This window comes from Lissotriton helveticus, chromosome 5_1 (assembly GCF_964261635.1).
Source record: "Lissotriton helveticus chromosome 5_1, aLisHel1.1, whole genome shotgun sequence".
NCBI lineage: Eukaryota > Metazoa > Chordata > Amphibia > Caudata > Salamandridae > Lissotriton > Lissotriton helveticus.
Genome location: NC_136065.1, coordinates 2,104,544,172 through 2,104,557,961, shown reverse-complemented (window position 1 = coordinate 2,104,557,961; position 13,790 = coordinate 2,104,544,172). Strand labels below are relative to the sequence as shown.

The 13,790-nt window shown below is 42.9% G+C and overlaps 1 protein-coding gene across 1 annotated transcript in view; it reads left to right on the top strand.

Moving 5' to 3' along the window:
- ADAMTS13 (ADAM metallopeptidase with thrombospondin type 1 motif 13) overlaps positions 1–13,790 on the top strand; it is a 271,774-nt gene that overhangs the window by 52,812 nt on the left and 205,172 nt on the right. The window contains exons 5-7 of the mRNA XM_078646125.1: positions 3,668–3,792; positions 4,354–4,500; positions 8,773–8,907. Of these exons, the coding sequence (XP_078502251.1) occupies positions 3,668–3,792; positions 4,354–4,500; positions 8,773–8,907 (407 nt within the window). The remainder of the gene's footprint in view (positions 1–3,667; positions 3,793–4,353; positions 4,501–8,772; positions 8,908–13,790) is intronic.

Here is a 13,790-nt window from a genome sequence, read left to right as displayed (position 1 = left end):
AACTTATAGGCATTCAGCAAAAATTTCCAAAATCCGGCCATGTACATTAATGAAATGGGTTTATAAAGTCTGGCTCATTATATGACATTGTTCTACATTCTGTCTATCAACTGTGTTTTTTGCAATTTTCACCCTGAGTGGGCTGGGTATGCTCAGACGTGAGTCCCAGGCTCTCCACACCACTGGAGTCAAGCTATCGAGGCTGAATGAAGGCTGATAGCCAGAAACCGGTCCTTGGATGCTTGATTCCGGTCTGGGAAAGACATGGCTTGGTAGTTCGGACTGGACTGTTCCCATGAGGCACAGGGTCATAGCAGATTTGCATATAGCCAGTGTCTAACCCAGGGTGGTGTGGAGTGCAAAAAAACAACGGATTTAGGCCCAGATCCTTGTACTGGGGTGAATGTATGACATTGTTCTACATTCTGTCTATCAACTGTGTTTTTTGCAATTTTCACCCTGAGTGGGCTGGGTATGCTCAGACGTGAGTCCCAGGCTCTCCACACCACTGGAGTCAAGCTATCCAGGCTGAATGAAGGCTGATAGCCATAAACCGGTCCTTGGATGCTTGATTCCGGTCTGGGAAAGACATGGCTTGGTAGTTCGAACTGGACTGTTCCCATGAGGCACAGGGTCAGAGCTGATTTGCATATAGCCAGTGTCTAACCCAGGGTGGTGTGGAGTGCAAAAAAACGATGGATTTAGGCCCAGATCCTTGTACTGGGGTGAATGTATGACATTGTTCTACATTCTGTCTATCAACTGTGTTTTTATTGTCATTATTTATATTGTCACAGGATAAGCCTCACGGTCCTGGTTAAAAAATGGTAATTTAAAATCCTTCTGGAGGAAGTGCTGAATCCAAAGGAGAATCGACTGGTGGAAATTCTTCCACCAAGTTAGAGTAAACATTACAGGGGAATGCTCTTTTGGACTGAGTGCTTCCTTCAGGAGGATTTTTTTTAATGCACCACAACTTTAAATTGAGTCCTTAGCATCTCGTTTAGGATCTAATCTTTTTATTGACAAGCAGTTTAGTCTTTCACATACACAGCAAGCCGCCTCCAACCCACCATGGGCCAGACGCAAAGGTCTAGTGCATACCCTAAAGCAAAGATCAACACATCCAGTAACAGTCCCAAGAAGAGTGTGGTAATACACAGCATGTCGCCTAAAACCCAAGATGGCTGTAGAAATGTCAAAAGACTTTGTCCTTTTCTATCTCGGCGTGGATGGCACTGTGCTAATCCTATGCTTAAAGACTTTGATAGAAAAACAGACATTTGAGGTGAGGAGATCTAGAGTGTCGCTGGTGTTGAGAGTGCTCTAACAGGAGCTGCTTTCCCCCTAAACTTGAGAACTACCCAGAGTTCTCTCCTTTTTTTGCATAATTTATGTGTCACTCTATGCCTGAAAGGGTTTTGTTTTGACTTATACTGGGTGCTCCCTTGTGTCTGGGCAAAGCTATACCTCTCTGAAGAGCTCAAATTAGAGTGAAACACAGTGTCAGGGGTTGCTTTTACTCATTTCAGGTTGGCTTGAGTTGGTATTTTACCAATTCAGAGCTGTAATACTGTGCCTGGAGTGATAAATGGCTTTTGTCATTTTACAGCTTGGCAAGGACAGCACTGTGTTAGTCCTATGCTTAAAGACTTTGCTGTAGAAATGGGGAAAGACTTTGTTCTTTTCTCTCTCGGCGTGGATGGCACTGTGCTAATCCTATGCTTAAAGACTTTGATAGAAAAACTGACATTTGAGGTGAGGAGATCTAGAGTGTCGCTGGTGTTGAGAGTGCTCTAACAGGAGCTGCTTTCCACCTAAACTTGAGAACTACCCAGAGTTCTTACCTTCTTTTTTGCATAATTTATGCATCACTCTATGCCTGAAAGGGTTTTGTTTCGACTTATACTGGGTGCTCCCTTGTGTCTGGACAAAGCTATACCTCTCTGAAGAGCTCAAATTAGAGCGAAACACTGTGTCAGGGGTTGCTTTTACTCATTTCAGGTTGGCTTGAGTTGTTATTTTACCCATTCAAAGCTGTAATACTGTGCCTGGAGTGATAAATGGCTTTTGTAATTTTACAGCTTGGCAAGGACAGCACTGTGCTCGTCCTATGCTTAAAGACTTTGCAGTAGAAATAGCAAAAGACTTTGGGTCATATTATCAAGAAAGGGCGATACAGTATTGCCGCTTTTATCGGCAGGAAACTGACGCTAAAGCGGCGATAATGGGCTTGATAATATGTTCTTGAGAATTACCATAGAAGCCCAGGTTCTGGTGTTAACCTGGGCTTCTGTGGGAATTTACAAGGGCATATTATCAAGCCCATTATCGCCGCATTAGCGGCGGTTTCCTGCCGATAAAAGCGGCGATAATGTATCGCCCTGTCTTGATAATATGGCCCTTTGTCCTTTTCTATCTCGGCGTGGATGGCACTGTGCTAATCCTATGCTTAAAGAATTTGATAGAAAAACAGACATTTGAGGTGAGCAGATCTAGAGTGTCGCTGGTGTTGAGAGTGCTCTAACAGGAGCTGCTTTCCCCCTAAACTTGAGAACTACCCAGAGTTCTCTCCCTTTTTGCATATTTATATATATATAATATAACTACTGCATATATATGCGTGTGTGTATATTGACATATATGTCTATACACACTATATGTATATATATAAATATATATATATATATATAGTTATAGATATATAGACTGACTTCATATGGTTTAAGTGAAATTAGTCAAGAATGTGCCAGGCAGACCGATCAGCTGGAATAACATGTTCTAATCAATTAAGCTTAAAATTGTGATGCAAGAGTTAGGACTGAATATCCTCGAGAATGTAGGCAAAGAAGGCAACTTTTGAGGATGAGCTTTTCACTCATTGCTTGTACTTGAAAGAGACTATAAATGTGCAAGGACTCCCTATTCCATAGTATCTGTTTGCTACCGAGAAATGTTGGTTCTTTCCTGCTAAACGCATTGCACCCAGCAGAGAATGGATGGCACCTGCCCCTACAAAGGAGAGAAGTAGAGGTGCTGAATCCCTGCCAATGTAGCAGGTATCATCAGCATAAAAGTGGTAAACAGAAACTGTTTTGCATCAACGAGCTCCATGGAGTCCCATAGAAAGGGTGAAAACAGACAGAGAGAGGCTCAGGCTCTGAGGAAGTCCTGGCCACAGGGTTGAAGGATGGAGAAATAATTGGCTTGTTGTGTTTGTTGAAAAGATTAGAAATATCCCTTGTATTGGGATCACTAAATGAGGTTCATGTGCAGAAATGCCATGGTTTACATTACAATCGGGCACTGAGGTGATGTTAGCAGTAATGTTTTCTAAATGCAGAGCGAATTAACCAAATTTGCATTCAGAAGAAAACCACAATGTGCAGTAGTAGTTTGTCACCTTTGTCAAACATCATTAGTGCAATTACAAAGTTATACATCCCTAGTTTTCGAACACAAGTGAAAAGTAAAGGATTTAGGGTCAGGCCATTGAGATTGGCTAAGCGTCAAACTGTTACAAGCTGTGATACTAAAAGCACTCAAGAGGAACCATAAAGGCAGTGAAAGTAAAAGAGAGAAAGAAAAGAAGAGTGTGAAAGAAAAACATAGAAAGAAATACATAGGATTTGTGGCACCTTTTTAATGCCTCTTCTTCTGCCCTCAGCCTGCTATCCAGATCTCCAGGAACCTTACCGCATCCCTGATGAGTGTCTGCAACTGGAGCAATAAGGTGAACCCCCAGTCGGACTCTGACCCTGAACACGCAGACCTTGTCCTGTATGTCACCAGGTATCCAAGCTGCTCATCTGTGTGGTCACATAGACACTATTCGAAGAGTCGAAGTGGGCAACCGTTATTGAGGGGAACGTCCTTTACAACGGAACTTTTACAACGAAGTACCGTTACGACGCAGGTTTAACAACGAAAGTCATTACAACGACTTTCGCTGGAGGGCGCTCTAGGACAGGTAATAGTTTAATTTACTATCCAACACCTTCCCTACTATCCACGGGGACTGGAGTTGGAATAGTAAATTAAACTATTCACTATCCAGCGCCCCCCAACGCAAGTCGTTGTAACGACTTGCGTTGTAAAACTGCGTCGTAACGGTACGCGTTGTAAAAGCACGCGTTGCACCGTCATACATCCGTTATTGAATCTTGGTGTCCAGAATCCTTATCGGTTCAGTAATGACAGGGGTGGAGAATTTTAAAAGTGGGATTGGATGCTGCTAGAATACCAGGGAATACAATACATTTTTTTGAGTGGGAGTTATTGGCTCACAAGTCTTCCTTGTAACTTCTTGCATCTTTCCTCAATGCCCTTTCTTGTTTTTGTCCACCCCCCCAGATTTGACTTGGTGTTGCCTGATGGGAACCCACAGGTACGCGGTGTGACCCAGCTGGGCGGGGCCTGCACCCGCAGCTGGAGTTGTGTGATCACTGAGGATACTGGTTTTGACCTGGGCATCACCATGGCGCATGAGATTGGGCACAGGTCAGTCCCGCTGAACTTTGCTAGAGTATCATTGGTTTACTAATGCCATGTCTAGGAAGGAATGCTGCGGCAGCACAGTATAGAAAAGGAGACTGGGAAATCCTATGTAGCAACATTGTTGCAGAGTCTGCACACTGCATGCCTTTTGGCTGATAGACTGCAGGTTGGAGTATGGTAAAGAGATGGCTCCATGTAATTGGAGCTGAGTTTCTGTCTTAAATTGAACCAGTTTGCATAAACGTTCCATATTACTATCGTTTTTAGATGACCAGCACTATATTCTGTGGCATGCAGGGGTTCGGCTCCTTGATTATAGCTCTTGCTCTAGTTGCACCACAGTGTGAACCATGTTCATATGGGGAGAGACCATATCTGAGGAGCAAATGAACACAAGTCCTGTGCACATGTTTCTTATCTAATGGGTTTTGTTTTCAAAACCAATTTTAAATACATGAGCTCATGCAAATAGATCTTGAAAATTTCAGCAAAAGGGATTTATAAGTCAATGCAGATCAGTACACAGTCCATTCTACCAGCCAACAGGTGTTTCGTCACAACGTGTGAAAATTGTGACTCTTCAGGGCTGTATGTAGTGATGGGTATTATATCAATGACCTGGGGTGACAATTCTTTTAAGGCAACAGTGGTCCTTAACGTATCATATGAAAAAGTAGAAAATAATTATAGACAGCAATGTGTGCTATAAGCAAGGAAGTGTCCAGCCGGGCACTAATTTAATCAATCTTACGAAAAATGCAAAAGGATTTTGAGTGCAAAAATATACAGTGAGATACAGTCCTGTATCCAGTACATATAAAACATGAACATATAAGACATGAACAGGAGGAATTGAAAAGGGAAGGGGTATTTATCAGGCAAAATATGAAGAGGGGACGCTGGTATTCAAAATAAAAGTAAACCAGACTGTCCTCATATAGTCAACACAAGATTGGTAACACAATGGAAAACAGGTGTGTAACTATATCTATTGTCGACGGCGTTTCGATCCTTTACACTACATTACAAGGATCATCATCAGGACTTAAAATTACATTGCCCGAATTAAAGCATACAAGCCTGTTGAAAAATGGGGAGAAAGAAGGCAAAAAAACATTTGTTTAGCATCGATTGCTAATAACCATAGGAATTTACAACACTGTAGTTCCATCCATTACTTGCTGACTATGCTTAATGTGGAACCTTTCATTCGTGATGTGCACATTCGTGGTGTGCTCAGTGAATGCCGTGCACAGTATCAATTATTGAACTAAACTTGGAGACGTCTAAGTTGTAAATGGGGAGTTAACTGGTGGGACATGGCGGCTATTCGTGGAGGTCCATGTGAGTGTGAGGACCCAAGGGTGGTCTATGAGACCTGGAGGAAGTGAATGGGGCACTGGAGTGCAATTATGAAAAGACCAATCTCACCTTAATGTAAGGGTTGAATGGCACTAAGGGGTGAGGCGCATGGCAGACACGGTGTGCTGCTGCGCGGTGGTGGTGCCTGTATGTAGTGAGGGGGTCAAATATATTGGTTCGAGCCGTGATGGACGTATGGAAAATAGCGGTCTAATAGTAAGTTCGGTGATGTGCGATAACCATCACAAATGTTGTGGTAGAATCGAAGCAAAATTTATATAATAAAGGACACAACTGACCGAACCTCGAGACGTGCAGCAGTCAGCACAGCTCCTGTTACGTGAGGGACACACCCGTCCTTCATTATATACATTTTGCTTCGACTCTACCACAACATTTGTGATTGTTATCGCAAATCATCGAACTTACTATTAGACCGCTATTTTCCATACGTCCATCACGGCTCGAACCGATATATTTGTCCCCCTCACTACATACAGCTCTGAAGAGTCACAATTTTCACACGTTGTGACGAAACACGTGTCGGCTGGTAGAATGTAGTGTGTACTGATCTGGATTGACTTATAAATCCCTTTTGTTGAAATTTTCAAGATCTCAACCTTCATTATTTGCACGAGCTGATGTATTTTAAATTGGTTTTGTCAACAAAACCCATTAGATAAGAAACGTGTGCACATGACTTGTGTTCATTTGTGTGTGTGGACTCTCATCCACACAATTGCAGGAGTTGTTTCATTTGGGTTTGTTCTCTCCTGACCTGTTTTTCACCATATACTCATCAATTACTAGTATATCTCATACACGCACAAGCAAGAGTGCCATTACTTCCTGTGTTCAAATCTAAACCCTTCACCGATAAATATCTGAGGAGCAGCCGGCTTGTTCGAGGGCTGTGGTAGTTCTCTTTTCAAGGCCTGCAGAATTGTAAGGAGATGGGGCTCTAAAGAGAAAGATCTCCAGGACTCAGTTCCAAAATAAAAGTGAGAATCTTAAACAGGGCATTCTCCTGCAGTATCACTGACTCAGCATTACTTTCATGAATCACACACTACTTCAGATATTCTCACTGTAAAGCCACTGTGGCCGCCAACAGGATACGAGAGAGATCAGAAGTATATCCAGATTGACAATCTAGAGGAGGGATCTCCATCCAACCTTTCCTGGAATGAGAGCTACTTATGTTCAATGAAAAAAACCTGGGCTGCTAATGTCATTAGTGTTGTAATAGTAACCACATCAGACAAGATTATATGAGTGGTCAGATTATCAGCAGTGATCACCTCAGTTCATCAGGCAGTGTTATCATTAGCAATGTGAAAAAAAGCTTTGTCAATATGAGCTGCATCTGCGCTGGTAACACATAACAGGTGTAGCTTCAATGTCCCATACTCAGAGATAATAGTATTAGTAATACATCTCCCTAATGCTGCAAAATATCAGTTTAAATATATTTTGGAAATTCAAACATTTACTATACATATAATATTTCAACCCAAAAATACTTGTAATTTAGTAGAATGGCCACCGCACCGGAGAGCCACTTGCAGGTAGCTGGAGAGATTCCAGATTCCAGTAGCTGAGAAGCTGCTTCTGAGAGAAGCCTGAACTAAAGCATTACTGTACTGCGGGTGGGAATTTAAACGCCAATGACACTGAGATTGGTGTTTGCAGAAATAAGATGCTGCTGGGCCAAGCTTTAGCCTCATCCTTGTGAAGCCTGGACTGGATAAGTGAGGTACAAAGTGCCTTAATTTACTACTGAGGAGAGCAACAGATTTTGGACTCAACCATCTCTTGTGAGAGGATCAACAGCCACTCACTCTGACTATATCTGGCAAACACTCTGCTGGTCCAGAAACATAAGAGAACATTAATACATCAAACTTCGAGGGCTCTCTATAGGAAGGGGGTTTTCCGTGGGGAAAAATCACTTACCCTTGGAGAAAACCCCCCCAAAAAACTCTGATATTGCACACTGTGCTGCATTTCTATAGTGCATAATAGTACACTGGGTACAATTATGCTTTGTGGAAATTGGAGTGCTGGCAACATGTTGGGCATGAGATGCATTTAAAAACAAATTACTCCAGCATGGCACCATCATAATGGCAGCAATTCAGAGTGGGCCGCAGTTCGCGACCTACTCCATTTAACACAGTTGTGGTAGATTGAATTGCTATCCACTTTCGGTACTTTGTGAACTATCCATTTAGTACTTAGACTGGTTTGCAAAATACCACAGGATTTGCAACAAAGTTGGTGACCAATTTGCAACCCATTTTGCGCATCATGTCTTAGTATGTCTGTCCCAAAATATCCCCAAGTGAACATAATGAAGATATTTAGTTTCCCCTTTAAGTTCCATGATCTCATAAAGCGGCCATGCCCCCAACTCCATGTTTCTTCATGGTCATGTTATGTTATAAAGTGCATGCTACTGTGGTCATATGGACAGGAGGAGGTGGGAGCCATCATAAAATGTACCCCTATGATTTGGGTTGGGTGGAAAATAGAGGCAAAAAGCATGTAAACCATTTCAACTCCTTTAATTCTGAAGATACCCAGGTCTTAGCAGTACGATGAATCTGCAGAGCATGTACAACGTTGGGCCCACAATAACTCTGAAGTGAAAAGAAACCTACTGCTTAGGGGACCAACTATGGTCCGAGCTAGAACACTCTCTCTTGGTCACTGCGTGCTATTGTCACCGATGGCCACTGAGCAGTGATGCACAATGTCTTCTGACACTGATGTCTAATATTATCTCTACGCAGCGTGGGGTTTAAAATCCATACGTGGGCTTTTCCGATGCTCTCTTTGGCGTTGTAGGTCTTGGCAGGACTGAGGTACTGATCTTAGGATTGGCTGGTGACCTTCTCTTTGTAATTGCAGCTTCGGAGTGAACCATGACGGCGTGGGCAACGCGTGCAGTGGGAGCGGCAACATCATGGCATCCGAAGGCAGCCACAACAGCGTGGATCTCACGTGGTCCCAGTGCAGCCGAGAGCAGTTCCACAGCTTCATTAGGTAGAGTGGAGTGGCCATCATACTTTCACCAGTCTTGTGAAACCGTCACTGTGCTCTGTTACAACTGCAGAATTTCATATGATGTCTCTTCATTGTGATGTGATCATAATCCTTGCAAGCTGTCTAAAGTGAAATGAGCACACGATGATGTGGTAACTACACATTTTATTGTGTTGTCTGCAGACATTGATTAGACTATCCTTATCCGAGAGCTACCTTCATACTTGTAATATCTAAGCTCTTTAATATGATAGCCGCACATTTGGATTTGAAACATGCACACACACACTCACACACACACACACACATACACACAGTATTTAGAACATTTTTAATACCTACTCAGTTTAATCTGATATCCACACACTTTTATATATCCACATTCTCAATTTAAAATCTACATTCTTTAGTTTGAAGTCTACTTTTGCCCATGTGATGCCTACAATTTTTAATGTGATATTTGCACATATTGATGTTATAGCTCTACTCACTAATGTAATATATGTACACATATTCCTATCTATAGTCTTTAATCTGATATCTGCACACTTTTATATGCTTGCTTTCTCTCCTGAGGCTTGAGCCGGGAGGTTATGCTTTTTAACTCTGCTGATTTTAAATTGCTGAATTGTTGAATTTCCCTGTGTGTCCTTTCCCCTCCCCTCGCACTGAAGTTACTAGACGCGATCTTGCTACTCTGGCATTTTAGAATTCAAAAATTGCCATTCAACTACGCCCATAACCATTTAGGAGGAAAGGTGTATTGTACCTGGAGATTCACTCTGTTTCCCAGTCAAGAGCAGCCTACTTGCTCGGACTCTCTCTGTGGGTGTGGCCGATTGAAGGGCCGTCATCTGCGGGGACTGGGTGATTAGAACAGCGGCCATCTTAGTGTGGGCTTGCTGGGAACGTCGCTCGGACGACGATATAAAAACATACGTACATGGCTCCGCGCAGCGGACGCGCATTGCGGGCGCGCCGATCACGGCCGGAGTCAAGCCAGAGTTAAGCCAGAGTCAAGCCAGAGTCAAGCCAGAGTCAAGCCAGAGTCCAGCCCGTCTGCGCCCGTCCGCGATCGACCGGGGCGCGGGGCTGGCCTCCATAGATCTGGCTCCCCATCACCTGCAGAGTCACACACCAATAAGACTCCTCGCTGTTACTATTCTAAAGCTGACCTGCTGAGACTCGGTAAGCCATGGTCCTGTCATTGTTTGCACTCCATAGACCCGGTGGCTTTACCCGCACAATGTAACATATGCCATCAACCACTTCCTAAAATTACCCTTACCACTAACAAAATGCTGAACCTTAAAATGGCATTACTCAACTGCAGGTCTATGCCTAAACATAAAACTGAAATTCACGACTTGCTGACTAATGAAGATCTGGACACCATGTTTCTTACTGAAACATGGTTAGACGAAGCTTCCTCCCCGCAGATCTTAGAGGCTATACCGAACAACTATTGCCTTCTGAGAATCGACCGTCAAAGACAACGGGGGGGAGGATTGGCAATGATTTGCAAAAAAGAACTAGAGTGTACATTAACCGAACTAAAAATCACGGACAGTGAGTGCGGCAGTTTCACCATAAAATTAGATGCTACCAACACAATCACGGGCTTACTTATATATAGACCTCCTGGAGCAGCGCTAGCCTTCTGTAGCCAACTTATTGAACTGGCTACTCAGCTGGCCATCAGACGTAAACATATCATCATACTTGGCGACCTCAATATCCATCTAGAGGATAGCCACTCCAAGGAAGCTCAACTCTTATTGAATGCTTTTAATGCGGTTGATCTCAAACTTCTTTCCATTTTACCCACTCATCAACAAGGGCATTTATTAGATCCTATATTCACTAACTGGGAAGGCGTTAAGACTTCACCACCTATCCTACTAATATGGTCTGACCACAGTATGGTGCCATTCAAGATAGCCAGAAATTTATCACCAATACTCATGCTAAAATGCCTCCTTACAGACGCCGTAATTTTAAAAAATGCACCCCTGAACTGCTGTTACAGGAACTTGCTGAACATCCTCCTTTAATAGGAAATTCCCTACAGGAAATATGGGATAACTTTGAATTGTGGCTAACCAAAGTGTTAGACAAAATTGCTCCATGGACTACCAAACCACCAGCTCGACAAACTAAAAATGCCCCCTGGTTTTCTGAAAAACTTAAAAATGCAAAAGCCCTATGTAAATCCATAGAAAGAAAGTGGAGGAAATACTATACTCCAGAACTCAAAGAAAACTATAGAAGCGAGTTGAAAAAATACCAAAAATTGGTAAGACTACAGAAAAGTTTCTACTACAAAAGCAGAATCATGGAATCTAAAAACCCCACAAAGGAGCTATTCGGTATCTACAGAGAAATCACTATCTCCTCCCGCCTGGATACTAAAGACACCTACTCCACAGAGATATGCGACCAGATAGCTGATTTCTTTGTGGAAAAGGTAGAAAAAATTCATGCCACTTTTCCTAGCAGCACCAGGATAGATATAAACAAGGTAGATAACCCAGTTTCCGCTTTCCACAAACCCCTTTTCACTAACTTCAGGACCCCCAACAAACAGGAATTAATGAAAATTATAAATGGTATTTGTTCAGGCTCCCCCATGGATGCCTGCCCCCCGGAACAGTACAAAGCAGTCATGGAAAAATTATTACTGGATCAAATAAGCAATATGATCACTCTATCGTTCCAGGAAGGCCATGTCCTGAAAAACTGGAAATCTGCCCAGGTAATACCATTAAAAAAGAAACCTAATATTCCAATCACTCAGCTCCAAAATTTAAGGCCAATTTCGCTTCTCCCTTTCTGTGCCAAAATCATAGAAAAGGTGGCCAATCTCCAACTCATGGAGTTTTTAGAGAAAGAATCGCTCCTCCACCCCTCTCAATCAGGGTTCAGATCGGGACCTTCAACCGAATCAGCTGTTCTGTATTCTACCGAACAGATTCGGAAGATGATGGATGAGGGAGAGACAGCAGCGTTGTTCCTATTGGACTTGAGTGCAGCGTTTGATACCGTGCTGCACTCAATGCTGCTGTCTCGGCTCTCAGACATGGGAGTAAAAGGCCCAGCTCTCACCTGGTTCCAGTCATACCTCACTGACAGAACTTTCCAACTTCACTGCCCACCCTTTAAGTCATCGCCTCGCAGTGTTAGCCATGGGGTTCCACAGGGCTCTAGTTTGAGCCCTACTTTATTCAACATCTACATGGAACCCCTAGCACACATTGCGGAGGAATTTGGGGTGGGCATTGTCAGTTACGCTGACGACACCCAGTTGGTGTTCAAGATAACGCCAGACAGCAGAGACTCAGCCTCCAACTTCTCTAACTGTATGCTAACGATAGCGACATGGATGAACACCAACTGTCTCCATTTAAACGGAGATAAAACAGAGGTATTGATAGTAGGGAAAGAGACTTCTGTCTGGTCCCATGCATGGTGGCCTAGCGAACTAGGAGAACTACCTTTGCCTGTGGAGAAAGTGAAAAATCTCGGAGTCATGCTTGACGCCGACCTCTCAGGCAAAGCCCAGGTGAATAAAGTGAAAAGCAAATGTTATAGCACCTTAAAAGTACTCCGTAAAGTACTTGACCTTCTGCCGACCGATGCGAGAAAAACCATAGTCCATGCCTTAATATCCCCTCATTTGGACTATGGCAATGTTCTCCTACTTGGTCTAAATCAGAAGGGTCTGCACCAGCTACAATGCATACAGAATTCAGCAGCACGACTGGTGCTCGGTCTCCCTCGGAGATCATCCACCAAACATGCGCTTGCCAAGCTTCATTGGCTCCCTATCAAAGAGAGAATCATATTCAAGACTCTCTGCTCTGCACATCGCATTGCTCAAGACAAAGGCCCAAGCTATCTGAGAGGTCTCATCACCATCCATCGGCCGATTAGAGACCTAAGATCGGCGGGCATGATGCTATTTAAAACCCCCCGCATCATAAAAGCTAAAATGGGGGGACAATCCTTTCGCTATCTAGCCACTAAGTTTTGGAATGCTCTGCCAATCCAACTGCGGATGGAGCCATCTGAAATGTGTTTCAGAGCTAAACTTAAAACTCACCTATTCCCCAAAAACTAACTTTATCTCCTTCGGTTCTTGTTCTTCCCGACGGGTTGCATTTTGCAGTCAGCGCGGGGACACACAGTTTTGTGTCGCCAGGCGCTCAATAAATGCTTATTATTATTATTATTATTATTATATATCTACATTCTCATATTTAAAATCTACATTATTTGGTCTGAAGTCTACTCTTGGTCATGTAATGCCTACAATCTTTAATGTAATATCTGCACATACTGATGTTATATCTATACTCACTAACATACTAACTAACGTAATACCGAATGTGATAGCTATAGTCTTTAATCTGATATCTGCAGACTTTCAAATCTGCGCTCGATGACGTGATACCTTTACTTTCATCGATACTTCCTACTCCAATATATTTGCAGATTTTGATTTGATGCCTACACTCAATCCTGTATATCTATAATTAATGTCAATTCTGCACATATTGATACTGTATGAAAAACACACACTCATGCAGTGGTGTAACCCCGCTTTCTCATGATTTCTGCCCTCTGTAAAGCGGTATCAGTAAAGTTTCATGTATTTGAACTCTGTGATGAGAAATCTGCTCTCTTTGGGTCCATATCTACACTAGCTCTTGTGACATCTCCAATTATTTACTTTATTGTGATATGTACACTCACTAGTACAATATCTGCAGACTTTCATCTACTATGTGGAGCTATCCTTTGTAGTAACCACAATCACAGTGTGGGTGAAGCTGAAGTGTGGCAGCGCCATGACCTCTCTACACTGGCTTTAGAGCTCGGAC